The sequence below is a fragment of the Aspergillus clavatus genome, genomic scaffold, assembly GCF_000002715.2.
Source record: "Aspergillus clavatus NRRL 1 1099423829804 genomic scaffold, whole genome shotgun sequence".
Classification (NCBI taxonomy): Eukaryota; Fungi; Ascomycota; class Eurotiomycetes; order Eurotiales; family Aspergillaceae; genus Aspergillus; species Aspergillus clavatus.
Window position 1 is genome coordinate 556591 of NW_001517095.1, and position 20731 is coordinate 577321.

The 20731-nt window shown below is 53.4% G+C and overlaps 8 protein-coding genes and 2 non-coding genes across 10 annotated transcripts, besides 7 other annotated features; 5 read left to right on the top strand and 5 right to left on the bottom strand.

Annotated features, from left to right (window-relative positions):
* Nucleotides 1-742: 742 nt before the first annotated feature.
* Nucleotides 743-1574, top strand: ACLA_097120 (SGNH/GDSL hydrolase family protein; the record flags this gene model as incomplete). The annotated part of the gene is made up of 4 exons (XM_001270201.1): nucleotides 743-956; nucleotides 1026-1071; nucleotides 1142-1330; nucleotides 1424-1574. The coding sequence occupies 4 exons, from the start codon at nucleotides 743-745 to the stop codon at nucleotides 1572-1574; spliced, it is 600 nt and encodes a 199-aa protein (XP_001270202.1).
* An 805-nt stretch (nucleotides 1575-2379) lies between these two features.
* Nucleotides 2380-4215, bottom strand: ACLA_097130 (uncharacterized protein; the record flags this gene model as incomplete). The annotated part of the gene is made up of 2 exons (XM_001270202.1): nucleotides 2380-4062; nucleotides 4108-4215. 2 exons carry the CDS (start codon nucleotides 4213-4215, stop codon nucleotides 2380-2382), a joined length of 1791 nt encoding a protein of 596 aa, XP_001270203.1.
* Nucleotides 4216-4592: 377 nt separating this feature from the next.
* Nucleotides 4593-4625: a microsatellite.
* Nucleotides 4593-4630: a microsatellite.
* Nucleotides 4631-4660: 30 nt separating this feature from the next.
* Nucleotides 4661-5356, bottom strand: ACLA_097140 (uncharacterized protein; the record flags this gene model as incomplete). Its single annotated transcript, XM_001270203.1, has 1 exon — nucleotides 4661-5356. The coding sequence occupies one exon, from the start codon at nucleotides 5354-5356 to the stop codon at nucleotides 4661-4663; it is 696 nt and encodes a 231-aa protein (XP_001270204.1).
* Nucleotides 5357-5880: 524 nt separating this feature from the next.
* ACLA_097150 (pepsin-like aspartic protease) lies at nucleotides 5881-7186 on the bottom strand (the record flags this gene model as incomplete). The annotated part of the gene is made up of 2 exons (XM_001270204.1): nucleotides 5881-5934; nucleotides 5987-7186. The coding sequence occupies 2 exons, from the start codon at nucleotides 7184-7186 to the stop codon at nucleotides 5881-5883; spliced, it is 1254 nt and encodes a 417-aa protein (XP_001270205.1).
* Nucleotides 7187-7188: 2 nt separating this feature from the next.
* Nucleotides 7189-7226: a microsatellite.
* A 1003-nt stretch (nucleotides 7227-8229) lies between these two features.
* ACLA_097160 lies at nucleotides 8230-8335 on the bottom strand. Its single transcript has one exon. It is a non-coding gene; the product is annotated as a tRNA-Ser (tRNA).
* Nucleotides 8336-9246: 911 nt separating this feature from the next.
* Nucleotides 9247-9353, top strand: ACLA_097170. The gene has a single exon. It is a non-coding gene; the product is annotated as a tRNA-Ser (tRNA).
* A 548-nt stretch (nucleotides 9354-9901) lies between these two features.
* ACLA_097180 (Ankyrin repeat protein) lies at nucleotides 9902-13631 on the bottom strand (the record flags this gene model as incomplete). The annotated part of the gene is made up of 3 exons (XM_001270205.1): nucleotides 9902-11435; nucleotides 11478-12398; nucleotides 12445-13631. The coding sequence occupies 3 exons, from the start codon at nucleotides 13629-13631 to the stop codon at nucleotides 9902-9904; spliced, it is 3642 nt and encodes a 1213-aa protein (XP_001270206.1).
* Nucleotides 10413-10784: a mobile genetic element.
* A 276-nt stretch (nucleotides 13632-13907) lies between the features above and the next one.
* Nucleotides 13908-15569, top strand: ACLA_097190 (uncharacterized protein; the record flags this gene model as incomplete). The annotated part of the gene is made up of 1 exon (XM_001270206.1): nucleotides 13908-15569. One exon carries the CDS (start codon nucleotides 13908-13910, stop codon nucleotides 15567-15569), a length of 1662 nt encoding a protein of 553 aa, XP_001270207.1.
* Nucleotides 15570-16994: 1425 nt separating this feature from the next.
* On the top strand, nucleotides 16995-17310 carry ACLA_097200 (general stress protein; the record flags this gene model as incomplete). The annotated part of the gene is made up of 2 exons (XM_001270207.1): nucleotides 16995-17123; nucleotides 17188-17310. 2 exons carry the CDS (start codon nucleotides 16995-16997, stop codon nucleotides 17308-17310), a joined length of 252 nt encoding a protein of 83 aa, XP_001270208.1.
* Nucleotides 17311-17763: 453 nt separating this feature from the next.
* Nucleotides 17764-19898, top strand: ACLA_097210 (sodium:solute symporter family protein; the record flags this gene model as incomplete). The annotated part of the gene is made up of 3 exons (XM_001270208.1): nucleotides 17764-18054; nucleotides 18104-18365; nucleotides 18424-19898. The coding sequence occupies 3 exons, from the start codon at nucleotides 17764-17766 to the stop codon at nucleotides 19896-19898; spliced, it is 2028 nt and encodes a 675-aa protein (XP_001270209.1).
* Nucleotides 19899-19925: 27 nt separating this feature from the next.
* Nucleotides 19926-19960: a microsatellite.
* Nucleotides 19961-20384: 424 nt separating this feature from the next.
* Nucleotides 20385-20408: a microsatellite.
* A 271-nt stretch (nucleotides 20409-20679) lies between these two features.
* Nucleotides 20680-20715: a microsatellite.
* The last annotated feature ends 16 nt before the right edge of the window (nucleotides 20716-20731 follow it).

Consider the following 20731-nt stretch of genomic DNA (forward strand, 5'->3'; position numbering starts at 1 on the left):
CATCGACAATCATTCTAGGAGACAGACACCGTCTTCCCCTTTCTCATTCAATTTTTTCGCATTCTCCTTCCTTTCCAATCTTCCGATATAGACATACCACATAGACTATTTGGCTTTCTTTTGCTTTTTACTGTCCTCATTCATTGCATTGCGTTCCCTTCCATTCTCTTCATTTCTTTCCGGTTGACCCCCTCACTCATGTATTTACCGCACTATAGAGGAGATGCTAGGGGTACTGTATATACATATTTGCATAAACATATAAAATAAAATCGACTTGCATTCAATGTCAGGTCAATCTACGTGTTGTGCTAAAAAGGGCCCAAGTGCAATATGCAAGTATATCATCCTTTCTCATTCACCAGAAGGGTCAGTGAAGTCTGTATGTTCTTTGTTCCAATCGGTATCCACCTGGCCGATGCTATATTGACTATGAAAATCTGGGCAGCATCAACTTCACTTCTACCTATGTTGGGAGGTTGTAAGTTGAGGTTGAAAATCGACGGACTCATCCTTACGGATAGATAGATAAGTCAATCAGCCACAAAGAATGATGCTCGAATGCCCCTCACTGCACTCGGCTATAAGATGGGTGGCGCAGGTAATGCGCTCCTGAATGTCTTATGCACGCCAGGCCATTTTTCTCCTCACTCAACTTGACAGGAACCATTCTACTCCATTCATCAATCTTTCGTTCAGTACGCCATCAAATCATCAGATATTTAGAACGAGAATTAGCAGCATGAGCGACAAGCTATCGATCCTCTGCTTCGGCAACTCCCTGACAGCGGGATACTACCACTACGGCCTGGAATATCATCCCTATGCCGGCAAGTTGAAAGAAAAGCTCCAGGCGGCCTTTCCTTCCACCAAATTCACAGTCGACGTGGAAGGACTCCCAGGAGATCGGGTCATTAGCCCCGGCGGCGCTTTCTTACCTCGCATGCAGACGAAATGTACGCACATCCTGCGAAGCGATTAGGCAAAAAAAAAAGAAATGGGAACTGACAAATACTACTTACAAGTCTCAAAGTATAACTATGACTGGGTGATTGTCCTCGGGGGTACAAAGTATGTTTTCTCTACAGCAGCTGTTCCCTTTTCGCTGTTGACGAACGAAACCCATTCTGATGCTATCCAGCGACCTCGGTTATGGGTTTCAGCCCGACACGATCTACCCTGCCTTACAAGCAACGTGGCAGGTACCTCTAGAGAAAGACGCAAATGTGCTCGCCATGACGATTCCTGAGTGTGCGCTTGTGAGCAAGCCGCTGAATGCAAGACGCAATGCCGTCAACGCGTCCATACTGGCTCATCAGGCGGAGAGGTTGTAAGTGGTTTTCATGAGTTGGCATGCGACGGAAAGAAAGAAAAAAAAAACGGGTCTAACCTCCGATGGTAGCTACACGTTTGACTTGCACAGTAAGATCCGCTACCATGGTACCAGCGAAGAATGGCAGGAGAAGATTTGGGATGACGGACTGCATTTGACGGCGGAGGGTTATGACTTTATGGGAGAAATGATAGCAGAGCGTCTGATAGAACTGATCAAGGCGAAGAAGATTGAAGGATAGAACAAGCCCTCTTTCCACGCGTTGGCTGGGTTGAGATGGGTTAGTTACACTTGTGATAAGTCCAGGGGCCACAATAGCATTGGCACTCCCTATCAGCATCTGTTGTCCAGGTTTATCAATTACGAACCCAACCGTCCTCCTGTCTTGCGGGATCTCCAGGTGAAAATTCCGCGCGCGCAGGAGTCACGGCGATCACCGGTCCTGTCGGCAGTGGAAAGTCTGTCTTCCTACGAGCTATGACAAGGGAAATGAACCTCATCAGCGGCACGGTCTCCAACTCCTTCTCACCAGCCGCTTTCTGTGGCCAAGATCCGTGGCTGCGCGTATCCTGTCTGGCAGCAAGTAGCGCCAGTACATGAAAAACCCACCGCATTGGCCCCTATTCTCTTTAAAAATAATTCTTCATTCGTGATCGAAAGACTCACCAGGCCGAAGACACAGCTGCTCTGCGCTGCAGAGAGCGCCTCTAGGGCTGGTTCAACGACAATAAGAAGCATCATGATTTCTACACTGCGGCAATTACCATGCAAAACCAGAAGATAGATCCATGGTGATATACTCCGTCGGACAGGAGATACCCGGCAAGTGACGGAGAGATAATGCCGAACGGCAAAATGCTGCAGACAGTTTAGCTAATCCCATGGGCATATAAGTTTTGACAATCCCGGTGGCTTGCTGGCTGAATTCAGCCAAATGTCTAACGGGGGTTTACGGAGCCACACGCTTCAAGTAAGGCGTCGCAATCAGACTGCAACCTATATACATGACCGGGCCGCGATTCCGGCAGAATCTGCCTGCTGACAGCTCACTCCACCTGCTTCCACATCGCCTCCAGCTGTGCCACCTGCATCATTTCACCCCCCTGCACCGGGTTAATCCCCAACGCCTGATCGAACTGGGCAGCTCCCTGTGCCCCCGCCGGAGTGGCATGATATCCCAGCGCCGCATTACCGTACAATGTATGGCTGAAATCGGCGGACTGCGAAGCCCCCACGACATTACTCGCGCCCTGCAGCATGATTGACGACATCATGAGCGTCTGCTTCTGCTCCATGCGCATCTTTGCCATAGCCAGGATCTCTTGCATACGCGGTACGGTCTGCGCGTACACGGCTGAGCGGTGTTTGGCGAACGCAGTGAATTCGGCGAGATTGTTCTTGGAGCAGGCGGTCATCCAGAGCCGGCGCATGCGCGCAGAGTACATGTCGCAGCAGGCGGCGGGGACAACGACCCCCTTCAGAGAGAGTTGCGAGGCGAGGCTCGTGTCCTTGACGAACTCTTCCCAGCAGGATTCGCAGGCCAGGAAGTCATTAGTACCGTACCACCGACGGTTATGCACCATAGTGGACGTGGAGCAGAGCGGGAGCGGCGAGAGGCGGACGACGTAGTTCTCGAATTTCGAGAAGTCGCGTAGGCTGATGGACTCGTCGAAGCGGTTCAGGAACTGTTCGCGGCGCGGCGTAGCGGCGTTAAAGATGCAGGTCCGCGGGCCGTTGTGCGCATACGCCTGGACGAAATGATTTCCAAACCTGAACGGGAAAATGATCCCCGCAAAGCATTGCGCGCACACATACACCTCGGCGCGAGGCAGTTTATACCATGTCCCCGGGTACACACCCCCCGACGCACTCGGACACGGTGGACTCGCCATAATCGCCCGCGCCGCATTCCACCATATCCCGTAGTCCTTCTCCATCAACGCCTTGAGATACGCCACCTTCATCGGCAGCAGGGACATATCGCACGCCCACGTCGTCCATTGATGCTGGAACCCCACCGGCATCGCCTCCCACTCCCGCTCCATCAACGACGACGCCAGATATTCCCAGTAGCACGAATCACACACCACCAATCCCTCAATCGCCCTGCGCGGCCGATACCAGCCCCGTTTCCCCGCAGCTATGCCCGTCGGCCCATCGCACGGCGGAATCTGCATATATCGCCCGATGTCCGCGGCCAGCGCCGCCCAGGTGGCATATTTTCCCGGCGTCTCAATCGCCCGGTGCACAAACAGCGGCATTTTGCAATTCCAGAGCTCCCCGGGGGGCTGCTTTTGCGGGTTCAGACCGAAGTGAGCCGCGAAGGGGGTCGCAAGCAGCAGATCCTCGTAGCACGCGGCACAGACCCCGAAGTTGTGGAGCTCGTTGCCGCGCGGACTATACCACTTGATGCCCGCCTCGGCGGCGACGGGCGTCTTGCCTGTGCAGTTGGGGATGGAGGCGCGGTGGGCCATGTATGCCGTCACGGCGGGCCAATCGTGGTTCTGCGCGAGATGGGACCAGAGCTGGAGCATGCGGGGGGTGTCGAAGCGGCATCTGCGGGATGGGTCTGGGGACCGGAGGTGTTTTTGGAATTGGGCCGCCCAGGGCGTGGAGCGGATGTGGGAGGCGAAGCAGTGCGAGCAGACTTCGTAGGTGGGGATGGAGGGGAGTGAATACCAGTATGCGGTGGCGTAGAGGGGTTGGTTTCCGGGGCAGAGGGCGATGACCTAGATGGTTAGACGTTCTGCCTTACGGATATACCAAGCACTTACTTCGGGGTCATTTTGGATGGCTGGAGGGGTGGGAACCGGCCGCCTCGAAGGCACCGGTGGAGGAAGTGGTCTAGGAGGGATGGGAGGGGGATATTGTCCGGAGGCCATTGTGTCGATAGATACTATAGATGTGGATTGTACGGATATACAGATGATGGATAGTTCGTGAGATTCAGAAGCACAATATATAGCCGCCTTCGGCCTCTTATCCACCCTCTCGCTACAGAATACTACATTTGCGTTGCCGTCAGCCGTCAGCACTAATCATGCTTGTCATTGTACCAGCTGGATAGCTTCAATTGGACACTACGAGAGCCGGGCCGAATGGCTAAGCTCTGTCAAGCCTAACCAAGACGCCACAGGCGGACTGAGCCAGTCTACACTCTACACAGCCTACAAGGCTACTCTCGGATAGGATTTCTTAGAAATGGATTGTCACGCTTGCATTCATTGATATAACCAAGCCCCCAAAAACCCCCCAATACTCAACCAATCAATCAATCAATCAATCAATCAATCCATCCAAACCAAGCCGCAACAAAAAATAGCAAGCCTAACTATGTCCAAGGTTACGCTGAGCCTCAATCTCATGGCTGATCTGCATCAAACGATCCTGCACCAGAGGCATATGCACGTTCATATCGGCCGCCAGCTCCTCCTCTCCCCACCAGCAATCCGCGCCGAAGCTCCCGTCCGGCTCCAGCGCAAAGAAGCGCACATGGCGACCCACGCAAATCGCCCCATGGAGCGTCATATTGCGGCCCTCGAGGGTCTTGTAGTAGAATCTCCGCAGCAGGCGCGAAACCAACCGACCCTGTAGATCCTCAAAGAGCTCTACCTTGGCCTCCCCAAAATCGCCCTTATCCGGGTCCTCTCCGTCGTCGTCAATCACAACCACCTCCTTCTCCTGGGGTTCCTCGACCACGTACACGTGCAGGAAATGCACCCGGGCGATGGGGCCGCCGCGGGGGCGGAGCGAGAGCACCGCGTGCGACATGCTGGAGTAGTGGTCTACGGCGAGACAGTACTTTTGATCTGTATCGTTAGACAAGCGGGGGACGTGGGTTGGGGAGGAGTAGTTGCTGAAGGGGAAGTACCTCTGTAGTAGACGGGTCCAGTGGTTGATGAGCTCCTCGCGGGTTGGGTTTTCGGGGAGGAGGTCGATTATGTTGTCGGTGGGAAAGGGGAAGTCAATGTATTCATTGTTGGGGTCGTCGATGAGCCAGTCGAAGGGAGGAAGAGTGTTCATTTTGAGGGTTTGAGATTGTAGACACCAGTAGTGTGTTTGAGGAGCTTGTAGGATGGTTTGGCTGTTTGAGTAGGAGTTGGAGAAAATGAGGACGAGTGTAATAAAGAGAATGGTTTCATCATTATCTCTACTACAAGGATGAGGGTATTTATATTCGAATTTGGAGGGTTGGTAGGGTCCCATATGTGATTGATATCTTGAATGCCCTCAATCTAACATTTCAGTGTCTCTCCTGCCTCGTCTGTTGCTACAAAGGAATCACCGATGAGACAGTATATGTCTCTTACTTGAACAAAGGGATTGTTTAATTCCGTAGTAAGACACAGCATACAATGGCATTGTTTGTTAACTGGACTCAGTCTTGGTCCATGGTTTGATAGACAGGAACTCCATAATGAGACATGCCAGTCTCTATATACATCACACAAAGCACTCACAGGTGACAGCTATCTCATATCTCATTTGGTCCACCCGCTGCGTACTCTGTCAAGAGACCCCCAGAACCATCCTCTCAGCATGAATGACTAACCGAGGTGATGCTGTACAGCTCCAAAGCGAAGATTGCCCACATCGAATATCTATTCTCGTTAGCCAATCAGTCCATGCTGCCGATTCCCACTTCAAACTTACCGCGTAAAGTCCCATCAGAAAGGTACCACCCAGAACATCCATCTTCATGCTCCCTCGGCTCTGAATCCCCCCATAGGCATACCCCGGTTTGGCCTCTGCAAATCCCAAATCCTCCTTCCGCACCACGAACTGCCTCTCCCCCACTGCGAGCGACACCACCGGGAGCTCATTCGCAGCCGTATCAGACGGAAACAGATAGCCCTGACTCTCCTCATCGTAGTACGCCCCAGGAATAGCATCATAGATCCTTTGACAGGTCTCATCGTCCACCAGCGTCAGCATCGTCCCGGAGTCAACAATCGCCTTGTTACCCTCCCTAGCCACCGTCTTGCCATTGACAACCGCAGACCCGGAATCAAACATCCAGAACCCCTGGCTGTCGTCGATGGGAGTATAATATACCTCCCCACCGAATATCTTCACCGTCTCCTCATCGACGAATCCAAACGTGCAGAACGACTCTTCTGCCTCAGCGCCGGAGGATCCCAATCTCACCGTAAACAGCTCCACCGACGAGCTCACATCCCCCGTTCGACACATCGCCTCGACGAGACCGCGCGGTCCATCCGGCCCCAGACTCCCAAACCCCAGCCCAAGCACGCCATCCGCTGTCCCCCGCGCAAACTGCGCAGAGAGAACATCCGCCAGCCCAAACTCCTGCTTCTGGATCGTCATCTCGCCAAGCACGATCTTTTCCCTCCCGACGATCCCGCCAGCGCTCGCCCCATCCCCGTACTCGACCCTCCACACCCCTTCTCCCCCGGAGAAAGTAGACGACTTCTCGCCATCAAAGATCGCCCCTGTTCCCGCCCGATGCCCCGCTATCGTTTCCGCGGACAAGTTAGTCGACCATACCCACAGCCCACCCACCGCGCTATCGACCGCGACATTAAACCTCTGCTCCGGCGTCCCAATGCTCACCCGCGCTAGATACGCAGCCTCGTTCTGCGCGTCGTCGGCGTCGAGGTCCACTAGCTGGTCGCTCCCTGGGACCCGTTTGCGGAGCCGGTGCTGGGTCCGTGCGCGGCCGCCGACGGGGCCGCGCGTGTACTGCGTGCCAGTCTGGTGGATGAAAGAGGAGAAGACGTAGGGGCCGGGTTTTGTGGTGGTGAAGCGGTATTTGCGGAGCAGGTGGACGTAGGATTTTGGGCCGGATTTGTGGTAGTGTGGGTTGGGGGTGAGGTGGATTTTGGAGGACATGGTGGATGAATGAATAGAATGGAATGGATGGATGGATGGACGCAGTGTGTAGTATGTAAGATAGTGAAATCAATGGGCAGATAGGCGTTAGATATACGTAGTAGATGCTGTGTGGGATGATGCGACTTATATTAGCGTGTCGGGGAATAGAGAGAGATCTGCAGTAGTTGATATGCAGGATGACATCTTCGGCTCCATCTACTTCAGAGTTCAGATATCTGGCTGGCCAATGGATAAGAAGAAGAATCCATCAATCCATATCGACAGACTGGCCCTCGCCAATCCTTGCAAACAAACCATGCCAGTACACTGCCAGTACACAGCTATTGCCTCCAATCTCAGTTCTCTACTCCAGTCTCTCCTCTCTTCCGGTAGAAAAAAATACGAAGGCACCGCTAAAGCGACAGTCGCCGCAAACATGACCAGATAGACTTGCAAATAGCCCTGTCTCTGCACCCAACTCCACCGCAAGATACAGCAACAGCAAAGCAACCATATTTTTGAACACGTTGACCGGAACGAGGCAATTCGCTGCTTTCCGCTGATATCGGTGCGTAATACGGGGTATAGACCGTTCCGAACGACACCCGTCCGAACCCAACAGCACGGCATTATTGCTCGACGTCCCGATCTACGAGATATGCACATCCATCTGGGTCCCGGGCACCAGCCACTTCGGCAGCGCGAAGCCCGCGCCAACACCTCAAAACTCTACAGTTTGCGGGACGAGAAGCCGTTGCCGACTGTATAGACTGCAACGTAGTCGAGTGCCGCCTCCACGGGGACGTCTTTCGCGTCTTTGGCGATTACGAGGCACTATGGGGTTGACGGTATCCGCGAGTGTGTATACTATCCTCAACGCATGCTACTGGGATTGCTTGGTATGGGGAAGAGTGGAGGATTAATCAATTACTACCCTCATCCTCGGGGGGGAGGGACTTCGGGGAGAGAGTGTGTGTGAATTTAAAAGAAAAATACTGAATGAAGAAGGGTAGGTAGGTAGCCAGCATTCGTGGAATGCAGAAGAAAAAGACAAAAAGATTCGACAAGGGCAGGATTCGAACCTGCGCTCCCGAAGGAATCAGCTTGCTAGAGAATCAAACGATTTTCTATTCGAGGCTGACGCGTTAACCACTCCGCCACCTTGCCCTAATTGGTGAAAGACTATCTAACTTTGACAAATTGATCGTAATGCAATCATGCAGGAATGGATCACGGATGTCACCACATTCTGTCAACATCTCACAGCAAGTATGAGGTAGTAAGCGAATAAATCGTCAAATAATACATAATATGTTGGAAAGTACTCACACTATTAAGTATACACGTCCATTGTCTTACCTACTTTGCCAATCTATGTACCTGATGGTATAAATCCTATGCTGGTGTATCTATCCAGGGAAACATATAAATACATATCCACGCACTTGACATGCCATTTCACCCATTATACCCTATTGATGTTCCCAACCCATGCAGTCGGCTGGTTCTATCCCAATTACCGTGTCATGTTCAAGGGAACGGCACTATTTACTAGCATACTCCCCAGCCAGACGATCAATTCCGTCGACACAAAGTCAACACAGGGGACAACTCAGTCGACTCCAAGCCGCCCGAACGGGGTTTGCCAGCATCCAGACCTGTGCCACATGGGTTCATATGCTTGTCAAGCAGACAAATGATTTCGATGGCCCTGAACAATTACCGCCTTCCCTATCGCTTTTCCGACCTCCAGGAAGCCTTGTTCCAAGTCGCTATAATGAAACAAATGATCCAGCGACACTCGATGGCAATGCTTAGCATAGTGCTAGAGTTACTTGTGGATCATCATGGGTGGATATTCTCTGGCAATACCGCGCTGCGCTAATTCCTGGCAAGGTTATAGCCATGTCTCATCATTTAATTGATCGATTATTGTAAGTAGGTTGATAACGCCCTGTACAATGGTCGCCGACCAACTGTCGACTGAAACCTCCAACTCACGAAAGACCGAGCTCTTCTCGAGGGTAGACTTTTGTTACACTGAGTAACAAAAAATATCAACCTAAATATCAACAACAGGCAAGGTGGCGGAGTGGTTAACGCGTCAGCCTCGAATAGGAAGTCGTCCGATTCTCCTAGCAAGCTGATTCCCTCGGGAGCGCAGGTTCGAATCCTGCCCTTGTCGAATCTTTTTGTCTTCTCTTCATTTTCAGTCCCAAGAATGACGAATTATTTTTTTTCTTGCCATTATTATTAGTGAGTGTGGTATATATTTCAGCTTCGTGATTCATAGTAGTGGTGAAAATCTACAGTAGTCGATTGATCAACCAACCTCAAACTGGATATACACAACAAGTCTACCAGATTGAATCCTTCCTTAGCTTGTTCAGGACTCTCCGAACCAGTCTCCAGTCTCAATTCTCCGAATGACTCGATGTCGCTGATACATACAGTGTGTGAGGACCTTCAAGGACACTCCAGTGTTATCCCAACTTCTGCGAAGTATGCGATACAGCTATCCAAGCAGTGGTTAGAAGGCAGCCCATCAATACACAGACCTACTTCAAACCATAGGCTGCTTTGCAGTCTCTGATATATCTTGATTTTCTGTATGGTCACACAGCACTATCTATCTATTGCACGCAAAACAGTAAGTAGAACTCGAGAAGTATCATACTATAGAGGAACTACATACATATATAAGATAAGTGCCCTCCATCTCAAGCTTTCCTCCTATCCACCCAACTCCACACACTCCCAATCTGATTGCGAACCATGCGTAAGCCCGTACCTATAACGATTGGTTAACCTCATTCCACAAAAGTCCTCAAAAATGGCACACGTACCGACTAAACCACTATTCAGCTCGCCCATCTGCTTCGCCCCCGCCCCGCGCAGAATCTCAACCACTTCAGGAAAACACCTATGCGCCTCCGCCGCACGCGCCGGCGGGCCCTGCGCCTCGTCATAGACTAGATTCGCCACGATGGCGTGCTCCCGCGCCGGACCAGGCTTATACAGCTCTAGCGCACGCGCATGAGCCAGCTCACTATATCCCTTTGCCTTGAGGGCGTGGTCAAGCGCCGTCTGTGGCGGGGATTTGTTGGTATTTGGCTCGTTGATGCGCGCGGCAAGGCCGAGGTCTAGGAGAAAGGAGAGCGTGCGTGGCTTTCCGCGCTCTGCGGCGGCGAAGAGGGTCTGGGTGCTGCCGGGATTTTGGAGGTAATGCTGGTTATAGGCTTGGGGGGCATCTTTCGGGTTGATCTGGAGGAGGAACTGGCGGATGAGGTCGTGGGTGGTGCTGTCGGGGAGTGCGGTGTTGTTGGCGAGGAAGAAGAAGATGTCTCTTCCCTGGCTGTCCGTCAGCAGGGGGCTGGCGCCTCTGCGGAGGAGGAAGAGGCCGCGACGACCGGGGTCGTGCTGGGTTTGCAGGGCGATGGACAGGGGCGTTGCGCCGCGGCGGGTGCGGCAGTTGATGTTTGCTGGGGGGTTGTGGGCGAGGAAGATCTCGCAGGCGGCTTCGAACTCGTCCTCGGGGTGGTAGATGGTGGCTAGGAAATGCAGTGGCATCTCTTGTGCGTAGGAGTTGGGGATGTCGATGGTGGGCATGGCGTTGGATATTTTTTGGAGCGTAGATAGGTAGGCGCAGGGATAGTCCAGGCGAGGTCCGATGATCGATACCCACGAATGCAGAACTGACAGGTTAGCTCTTTTCACCATGCTAAGCTGATCCGTAGAAGTACCTGTATCCCCCGCGGACAATATGGACTCCTTGAGATCGGCACCTGCGTCTAGCAACGCACAAATCATCCCCCCATCCCAGACCCCCGGATCCGCAGCAGCAGCAATGGGGGTCAAGGGCGGGTAACTCTTGTCTTTGGTATTCAGATTAGCGCCGGCTCCGATCAAAACGTGAACCAATTCGGTCAGCTGGGTTAGGTGATCTTCCCAACTACCGTGTCGAATCCAATAGTGCCAATGATGCGGCAGATAGCCATGTCGGTCCGGGAAGTACTTGGTTATATTGTGTAGCGTATTCCGTTTCATCGAATCAATCCCGGTACCATCGGCGCCTTTGGAGATCAGATATCGAGCAATCGACGGCTCACCAAAATACGCTGTCAGCGCAAGGGGAGTGGTTGATGCATCCAGGCCGTGATAGGTCGCGTTGATATTCGCCCCTAGAGAAAGCAGGGCATCCATCGCGGGTATGTTGCGGAAGAGACATGCCCAGTGCAATGCCGTACCGTGTGGAAGTTCAAACGGACTGTGATGTTAGACTTGATTACAGCGTAGAAGGGAGACATACTAGTGCAGGATCTGGATCTTTTCGGGGTAACCACCGCTATTTGGCTTCACCACAGGGTGTAAGGTGGCATTGACGTCTGCCCCTGCCTCCACCATACGCTGCGCAATCTGCAAGGCAGATTCATCTGGAATCATGAACAGCCAATGGAGGGGAGTGGCTTTTTCCTGTCGAGACCCGCAAAGAGCACTGGCGCCGTGGTCAAGGAGATAGTTGATGACCTCGGGATGTCCAGCCTGAAAGGCCTTGTACAACGGTGTCTCTCCATTCTCGTTCTCCACGTCAACTGGTATTTCCGTCTCAAGCAGCGTCTGGACAGTCTCCAATTTTCCTAGAGACGCGGCAGCATGGAGGATGGTATTGCCTTTTCTGTCCACAATGCGCCCATTCTCCTTCTGCCACTCAAAAGCCTTGTCTGGATCTTTCGCCGCTTCGAGCACAGCTCTCTTACCTAAAAACGGGTCCGAACAGAAGCCTCCATTTGAACGAAACTTATCCTTTGCTCTGTTCAGATCATCCGGTTTGATATCCACCGGCTGTGCAAACATATACCCCTCCGCCACCGCCTGCAGCATCCATTCGTCCAGTATCTTCTTCTCAAACTCCGGCTTCTGACCATGTGCGCGCATAATTGGCGCATAGACAGCTCGAGCCGGCGAATAGCCGCTCCTCGCAGCATCTGTTAGCCAAGCGAGCATCCGGTCCAGATATGAGGGTTTCGCGCCGGTTATGGTCTGCGCCATTCCAAAGAGGACGTCGCCGGGGATCATAGGTCCATCGTCCTGCTTCGAGGTGGCGTACTGTTCTTCTAGCTCGGCGCGCACAGTATCGTCAAGGCGGTACCAGAAGAGAGGGCCTTTGTTGTATATGGGATCGATGATGCCCACATGAGTCTCCGTGTGGTTGGTTTGGACAGAGGAGAGCCTAGCAGGTTAGTGTATGCGAGTAGTAGCCGGGTAAATGAAGTTACCAGGATGCATATTTTGGACTGTCTGTCTTGAGAAGATTTGGCGAGATCTCCGGTCTTTCACGCGGGTCTTCTCTTAATAGCTGCTGGATGGCTTTGCGCAGGTCCATCCGAATATCTGAGGGTAGGTTCTTGCCATCCAGCAACTTGGAGACCTGCTCTGGAAATGTGCCAGCAGCTGTGTGAAGGACCAGAGGCTCACCCTCAGCCACGAAGACAGACAGCAGCACCATCCCGAAACTATACGCATCAAACTTGAACATCAGATCGGCCTGGAAAGCGCAGAATCTGTCCAAGTCCTTCTTCACCACCTCTGGCGCCAGCCACGCCGGTGTGCCGAGATAGTCACTCAATGAGAACCTACTCGGCTCCGCCTCAAGATCAATACAGACCCCGAAATCACTCAGCTTCGCGCGAAACGGCACCTTGTCGCTCGGCCCCGGGAACACCAACACATTATCCGGCTTGACGTCGCCATGCACAATGCGCAGATGATGCAGCGCCTCAAGCCCATTCGCAACATCCAGAGCCAACTGGTACTTGGCCCCATTCCCTCCCTCCATGCCATTCTTCAAGAAATCCGACAGCGGCATCAAGGCCGCCTCCACAAACAGCACGGGGACGGGCATGTCCGCATACGGAAAATCATACCCCCACGCTAGCAGGCTGACGATGTTTGGATGCGCGCGCATCATCGGGTTACACAGCGAGAGGACCTCGAGGACTACCGTGCGCAGCCTTTGCCTGTAATCCGTGCTAGCGGCGAAGCGCTCGGGCTTCGCGGACAGCGGCACGTTCAGGCGCTTGACGACCTCTTTCTCGAACATTGGGTCACGAAAGACGGTGAATTGGGAGCCGGAGCCAATCTTTGTGCCCCGCAAAGCTAGGTTTCCGGCTTTGAGGAGACGGGGCCCATGGATGCCTGTTTGGGAGAGGATGGTGGTGAAGTCGGAGAGGGTGCTGAGTTCCGGGGCGGCGCCATTGCGGGTTGCGGTGATGGCGGCATCGAGGGGGTCGATGAGGGAGTAAGAGGAGGTGGACAGATTGAGGCTGTTGAGGTCAAGTTGCTCATATTCCAAGAAGGTGCTGTCGCTGTTGGTGTTGGTGTTGCTGTTTGTGATGTTGTAGTAGTAGTTATCCTCGTCGGAAAGGGATTGCAGGATGGCGTCGTAGGATTCGAGGTCCGGCATTGTTGGTCTGCAGGATACGAGGATGTGAGCAATGCCGTGGGGTATTTGGGGCATTTAAACCAGATTGTTAGACCTAAAAATAGCGTCTAGACCGAATATCACCAACAACAAGGCTGACAACTTCAAACGAGGCTATGGTTTACTATGGTTGGCGCCTTTTAGGCGCTGGGATTCAGCCTCATTCCTCTTGCCATTTATTATTCTCTCAGCCTTCTCGTCTTTCCTCACTTTCATTCCACTCTTCTTCACAAATATCACAAGAAAATAAAAATAAAAATGGACGTCTATGGCACCGCAGCAACCGCCATCACCCAAGTCTACAAGGTCACCGTCTTCATCCAAGGCGTCATCTCCGATATCAAAGCCTTTGATGATGATCGTGCTGAGATTCGCCTTAAACTCAATGTCCAACTGATCACCCTACATTTCTTTAAACGCATCTTCTTCCGTCCAGAGCATGGGCTAATGCTCCCAGGCAAGCTGGAACCCTTCATTGTCAACACGGTGGAGGGACTGTTAGTACAGATGCGCAAGACCCTCGCCGAATATGAGCTCGTCGCCGCAAAATATGGCCTCGTGGGGGAAGAAGACACAGAGGAGAACGAGTGGACAGCGAAAGAGTCGCTCCTAGAGAGAGCCAAGGCTAAGGTCAAGAGCCTGAAGATGAAGGGGTATGACTGGTCACTTTTCGACAAGAAGAGGCTGAACCGGATCCTGGAGGCGTACACCACATGGTCAAAGGATCTGCAGAACGTCATGCAGCACATGTCGCAGGATACGCTGGCAAAGCTGGCGGAGAGCGACAGCCAGGGACTGAAGAGTAGTGGACTCGAACCGGTGGTGAAGCGCCGTATGCTAGTGGAAGCCAAGGCGCCGGATAGCTACTGCAGTTTGAGTGGGGAGATTGTTGAAGAGGGCAAGTCGACAGGAGGGTTTCAATTGGGCAAGTGGTCTACCTCGAGCGCAGAGAGTATGCAAGTGCTCATCGAGTATCATGAGTACGAGAGTATTCTCAAACAGGAGGACCTGGAGCCGGATGAGATCAAGGAATACAAAGAGCCCATCCGCAACCTCGCTTGGCTGCTCCAGAATACCACCTTTGCCCCGAGCGCCACCGCCGACAGTCTCGATCAACCTCGAATCTATGCGCTGGAATGTCTTGGCTTCATCGACCAGCCGGAGCACGAACGTAGCGTCTTCCTCTACCGGCTGCCCCCCTCCGATACCAGCAACTCCAGCCCCATAACCCTACACGCCTTCATCAACGCCATCGACAGCGACACCAAGCGCCCCCTCAAGAAACCCTCGCTGAACGACCGCTTCAGCGTGGCTCACAGCCTTGCCCTCACCCTCTCAAACCTGCACGCCTCCAGCTGGCTGCACAAAAACATCTGGAGCCGCGGCATTCTCCTCTTCCTGCAGAGCGAAACCGGCATCACGACCTCCGGCATCTACGAGCGCCGCCTATCCGCCACGCAGTCACGATCAGGCCAGATCGTCGCGTATCTGGGTGACTGGGGCTACGCGCGCTCCGTCCAGCAAGGCACCGACATGCGCAGTGACTTCGAGGTGGAGCCCAATCTCTACCGGCACCCGAACCGCCAGGGAAAGCCCACGCATCAGTTCCAGCGGCTGCATGACATTTACGCGCTGGGGGTCGTGCTACTCGAGATCGGGCTGTGGGTGACGCTGTCGCGGCTGATGGAGCCGAAGATCCGCGAGGCCCAGCGCAGTGGGCGCCTGCCGCCGCGGAAGAAGGTGCTGGAGGATCTGCTGGGGCTGGCGGTGCAGGGATTGCCCAAGGAGATGGGAATGGGGTATACAAAGGCCGTTCTGGCGTGTCTGAGGGGGCAGTTCCGGGCCGAGGATGGGCCGTCGCTGGCGTTGGACTTTCAGGAGAAGGTGGTGGATGTGTTAGCAAGTGGTGTTGATTTGTAGTATGAGTAGTAGGGGGGCATTATCAGAGGTTATGGAGACTTTGGTGGTTGACTATGCATGCCTTATATAAACTATGAGAATTCACCGTTGCTTCTCGAACCTTGCATATACTGATGATAAAGTGTTATTTATCCACTGCTTTCTTCTCACAGTAAAGAGTCCCACCCTCCCCAGCTACTGGGCGAATACAGACAGTGTCTCCAGCCAAAAAAAATTGCTGATTCCTTCGCAGGAATTAATGGTCGTGGAGCAATGTGTGCTCCAGCAGCGACACTATAATGGGCAGACTGACGGGGGAAAATCCTTGCGATGCCAGTACGTCGAAGAGCCGGTCAGTGCGATCTGACTTGCTACTTTTGACTTGCAACAACGGATCGAAGTGAATTTATGGCTGAACACACAATCCATCGTGCCATCCAGAGACATTTGAGAATACGGCTAGGCCAGTCTAGTCCAGCTGATGATGGATTGACCGTTGAAAAAGCGCTGGCTACACTGATCCCGCTTGTCCGAATGGAGGCGACAATCGAGTGCCTGATAATGCGAAGAGCAACATCTACGGCAGAGAATAAATAGATGGAAGAGATAGAGAGTAGGAGGAACAAACGCCTGTACGGGTGGTTTGTCAATCTAGCTCATATCAAAAGGAATTGGCTTTGAATACAGTATAGTATAGTAGTCAGTAGGAAGAGGTGGGAGTGGCAATATTCCAATATTACCATTTTTGAGAATAGCGTCATCCAGTGACCGCAGCTTTCAACTGAGGTAATCATGATGATATACAGAAATATCCCAGACTGTGTGAGTGTTGAAGCTGAAATCTTCCTACAAGGTAGTGTGGGATAGGTGTCATGATGAAGTCGGCATTCCACATCTTCGCTCTGTCTGGTTGAGACCCTGTCATAATCTGGGTCTCACGGTGGAAATCCATTGATCTCCCCCCGGATTAATTGACTTTTCCCAGATCTCAGGATCTCCGGGCCCAGATTCCTTCATGGTTTCAACCAGTCCAACCAGTTCCACCAGGATAACTGGCGTAGATCGACACCGTCCAGAGTGTGGCAGGGGCAACGCAAGCTCCCGCAGAGACAATCAGAGCCTGGCAACTATCCTAAGAGGTCTAGTAGGATAGCTGCCAAGTTCATTGCTTGCTTCTTGTTCACTTTGATGTTGGATGAGGTCAATGGGCATCATCACAGTGGATACCTGTCTGTGGGATGCCAATTGCATTACAGGAAGCACCCATCGTAGAGTCAGCAGCTCCTTTCTCAAGCATAAATACTCCCCTGGAATACCCTGTTCCATGCGATCCTTCATCAGTCAGTCAGACAGACAAGCAATCCATCCCACGAGCATACTATTTGAATTCTACTTGTCCAACGGTTCAACCTCCCTTTTCTATTTCCCAAAGAAACGCCAGTCAACATGCCTACCAACAATCAGAACCCTGGCAACTTTGCCAACCGCCCCCATGAGGAGGTTGAGAACATTGCCCGCAAGGGAGGCCAGTCCAGCCACCAGGGTGGTTTCGCCAGCATGGATCCCCAGAAGCAGGTATGTCTTCTTTTACCCATACGAGCATTACTATGATGATGATGATGATGCTAATGCTGCACAGAAAGAGATCGCTTCCAAGGGTGGCCATGCTTCCAGCGGCAGCTTCCAGCCTGGTGACCCTCGTGCCCGTGAGGCCGGCCGCAAGGGTGGCTCTCACTCCAACGCCGATGCTCCTGAGGAGTGAATATGATGCCATCGAATGGATATGAGAAATGACAATGAGCGATCGCGGGAGGGATTCTTTGCTATGATCATGTACTATATAGTTTGAAGCAATACACGAGTAACAATATCACATAATCTGCACTGCACACACTGTTTCGTAGTTTAGTTGGTTTTGAAGGACACCTCAAAAGAAATACTTACCATATTTCCAATGACAGATTCATAGAGGTGTTCTGCTGGCCCACTACGATTGTGTGCTGCGTCGCCATAGCGCGGCAATGGCACGCAATCGGCCCATGTCCAACTCCCATCCCTCCAGGCCAATAATGACTCCACGTCTATCACGATGCACGCCATAAACGCCAAGTCCAACGCGATAGATCTGCACAAGCAATGCCACTCTATCCAGAACCCTTGGCGAGGTTAAATACGGCCGCCTTCCTGATATCTATCTGCCATCAGTCAACGCACCATGACAGTCGCCACGGGACACATCCACAGCGTCGACCTGATCCCCCAGGGCACGGCCTATGGCCTCCTGATCGGGCTCGGCGTGCTCTTCTGCGGGGTCATCCTGATCGCCATCAAGATCCAAAAGGCCTATCTCTGCGAAGACTCGGGCACCTCGGAGATGTTCATGGTGGCCAACCGCTCCGTCGGCACGGGGCTGACGGCCTCGGCGGTGTTTTCTTCGTGGATGTGGATCAACGAGACCGTTCTGTCGGCGGCCATGTGCTACCGGTACGGACTGGCGGTTCCGTTGGTATGTTGGCTTTACCCCCTCCCCTGCGCTCTGCTAAGGATGACGGTAGTGGTGGGGTTCTGGGCTGTGTTTCCAGATCGCCCTGATGGCGGCGCTCGGGGTCATGGCCAAGATCCGGGTGCCCTATGCGCATACGTCGCTGGAGATCATCCGGCTGCGGTACGGGCGCATCGGACATGTGGTGTTTATCGTGCTCAACCTGACGAATAACGTGTTTGGGTGCTCGAGTATGATTCTCACGGGGTCGCAGCTGATCTATGGCGTGTCGGGGATGAATTTCGTGGCGGCGACGATTCTGATGCCGCTGGGAGGTATGCCTGATCTCGCTGGTGGAGGTTACATGTCGATCCCCCGAGGCTGATTGTGTAGTGGTGCTGTATACGGCGGTTGGAGGCCTCAAAGCCACCTTCCTGACCGACTTCCTGCACACGACGGTGGCCCTGATCCTCATCATCTACTTCACCTTGACCGTTCTGGTCCATCCGGCCGTCGGCGGCCTGGGGGGCCTGTACGACCAGATCCGAGCGACGGCGGCCGAGAACTACATTCCCGGCAACTTCGCGGGCTCGCTGCTCACGATGAAGTCCCGCGACGCCATCATCTGGGGCCTGATCCTCAAGTTCGGCAATCTCGCCCTGGTCATCATGGACACGGCGTTCTGGCAAAAGTCGTTCGCCAGCGAGGTCCATGCCACCGTCCCCGCGTACAATCTCGCCGCCGTCGCGGTCTTTGGCATCCCCTGGGGTCTCGGGACCGTCATTGGCCTGTCCGCGCGCGCCCTCCACGACACACCGATCTTCCCAACCTACCCGGGGACCCTGACGCTCGCCGAGATCAACTCGGGCCTGGTCATGCCGTACCTGGTCCAAGCCCTGATCGGGCCCGCGGGGATCGTCGCTTTCTTCATCCTCCTCTTCATGGCGCTGACCAGCACCGTCTCCTCGTCCATGATCGCCGTCAGCAGCATCCTCTCCTTCGACCTGTACAAGACGTACATCAACCCGCGCGCCAGCGACCGCCGCCTGCTCCACGTCAGCCACCTCACCACCGTCGTCCACGCCGTCTTCATCACCGGCATCGCCATCGCCCTGAACTACGGCGGCGCCAACATGACCTGGCTCGGATACTTCCGGCCCATCCTCTCCTGCCCGGGCATCATCCCGCTGGGCCTCACGCTGTTCTGGTCCGGCCAGACGCGCCTCGCCGCCATCCTGGCCCCCATCCTCGGCTTCGCCACGGGACTGACCATCTGGCTCGTCAGCGCCCAATCACTCTATGGCGCCGTGACCATGGACACGACGGGCCAGGGGCTCCCGGCGCTGTACGGCGCGATCGGCTCGTTCTTCTCCCCGGCGCTCTACTCGGTCGTGCTATCGGTATTCCGGCCCGCGCGGTTCGACTGGCGGGAATTCCTGCGTGTCGAGCTCGCCGACGCCGACGCCGACAATGGACAGCCAGTGCTCCCGGGCGACGGAGACGCAGAAAAGAAACAACCACCCGCCCAGGTCACCCCGATCCTCCCGTCATCATCGCAGCGGGCTCTCGACGACCTGCAGCACCCGTTCAGCGCGGAGACGCTGCAGGAACTCTGGCGGTGGCTGCGCATCGCATGGGTGGTGTTTGGGGTGCTAGTGCTGGTCACCTTTGTGCTCTGGCCCATGCCGCTGTACCGCGACTATATCTTCTCGCGATCGTTCTTCGCCGGATGGACGACGGTGGCCATTCTCTGGCAGTTTTTCGCGTTTGCGGCGGTGGTGGTCTACCCCTTGTATGACGGACGGAGGGAGATCGCCAGGGGGGCCAAGGGGGTCTGGAATTCGTGGCCATCCATGCAAAAGGGTTGAGTTAGTGAAACAGTGGGCCGCATCGCCAGAACAGAATAGAGAAGAAAAGAAAAGAAAATAAAGCCAGAGACTGGCCCCGGGAGTGATCGGACTGGGGGCGTGGATCAAATGAGATCACTTTGGCTTCATGTATAATGGTTATCATTCGGACAAGACTCGGTACCGAGTTTGGGCCAGAGAAAGATGAGAAGATGACATCATGACTGAGAAATAGAAACAGAGAGAAAATTAGAATCGATTTACGGAGTACTTGGTGGCTTTTTTTCAAGACATTAATGGTCACTATTAATGGTCCATGACGGCTTCAATTCGCAAAGGATTTCACTCGGACTTCCTCAGACTAATCATGATTAATTTAACAGTCCGTGTAGGAGCTTATCTGCATTGCTCAAATCAATTGAAGGATATCACATAATCTCAAATTCTAAACTCAGTCTGTTCTGTGAGTCTTGAGATCATCATCCTGCGCCATTTCTGCAACCTCTCGCCAACAGCCAACAGCCAACAGCCACCGGTGCATAGCTAGTTTTCGGAATAAGATCCTGCATTCCTCCTGTCCCTTTTTAGTGCAGACCTGCCATTGTCTTTTGTCGCGTGGGATTCGTAAATCCTCGTCATGGCCGAAGCTCGGCGGGTCGGGATTTTGTCGGCCAGGGCTCCCGATGCTGATCAGACGGTATAGAAGAAGTCTATATATTTGCTGGGTTCTCCGATAGTTGGCCGGCTTTTGTCAGATCTCATTCTTTCTGTATAGACTGGCTTCGGACGGTATATATCTATCTATATATACACATATACATCCATACATATACATATATCCTCACCTAATCACC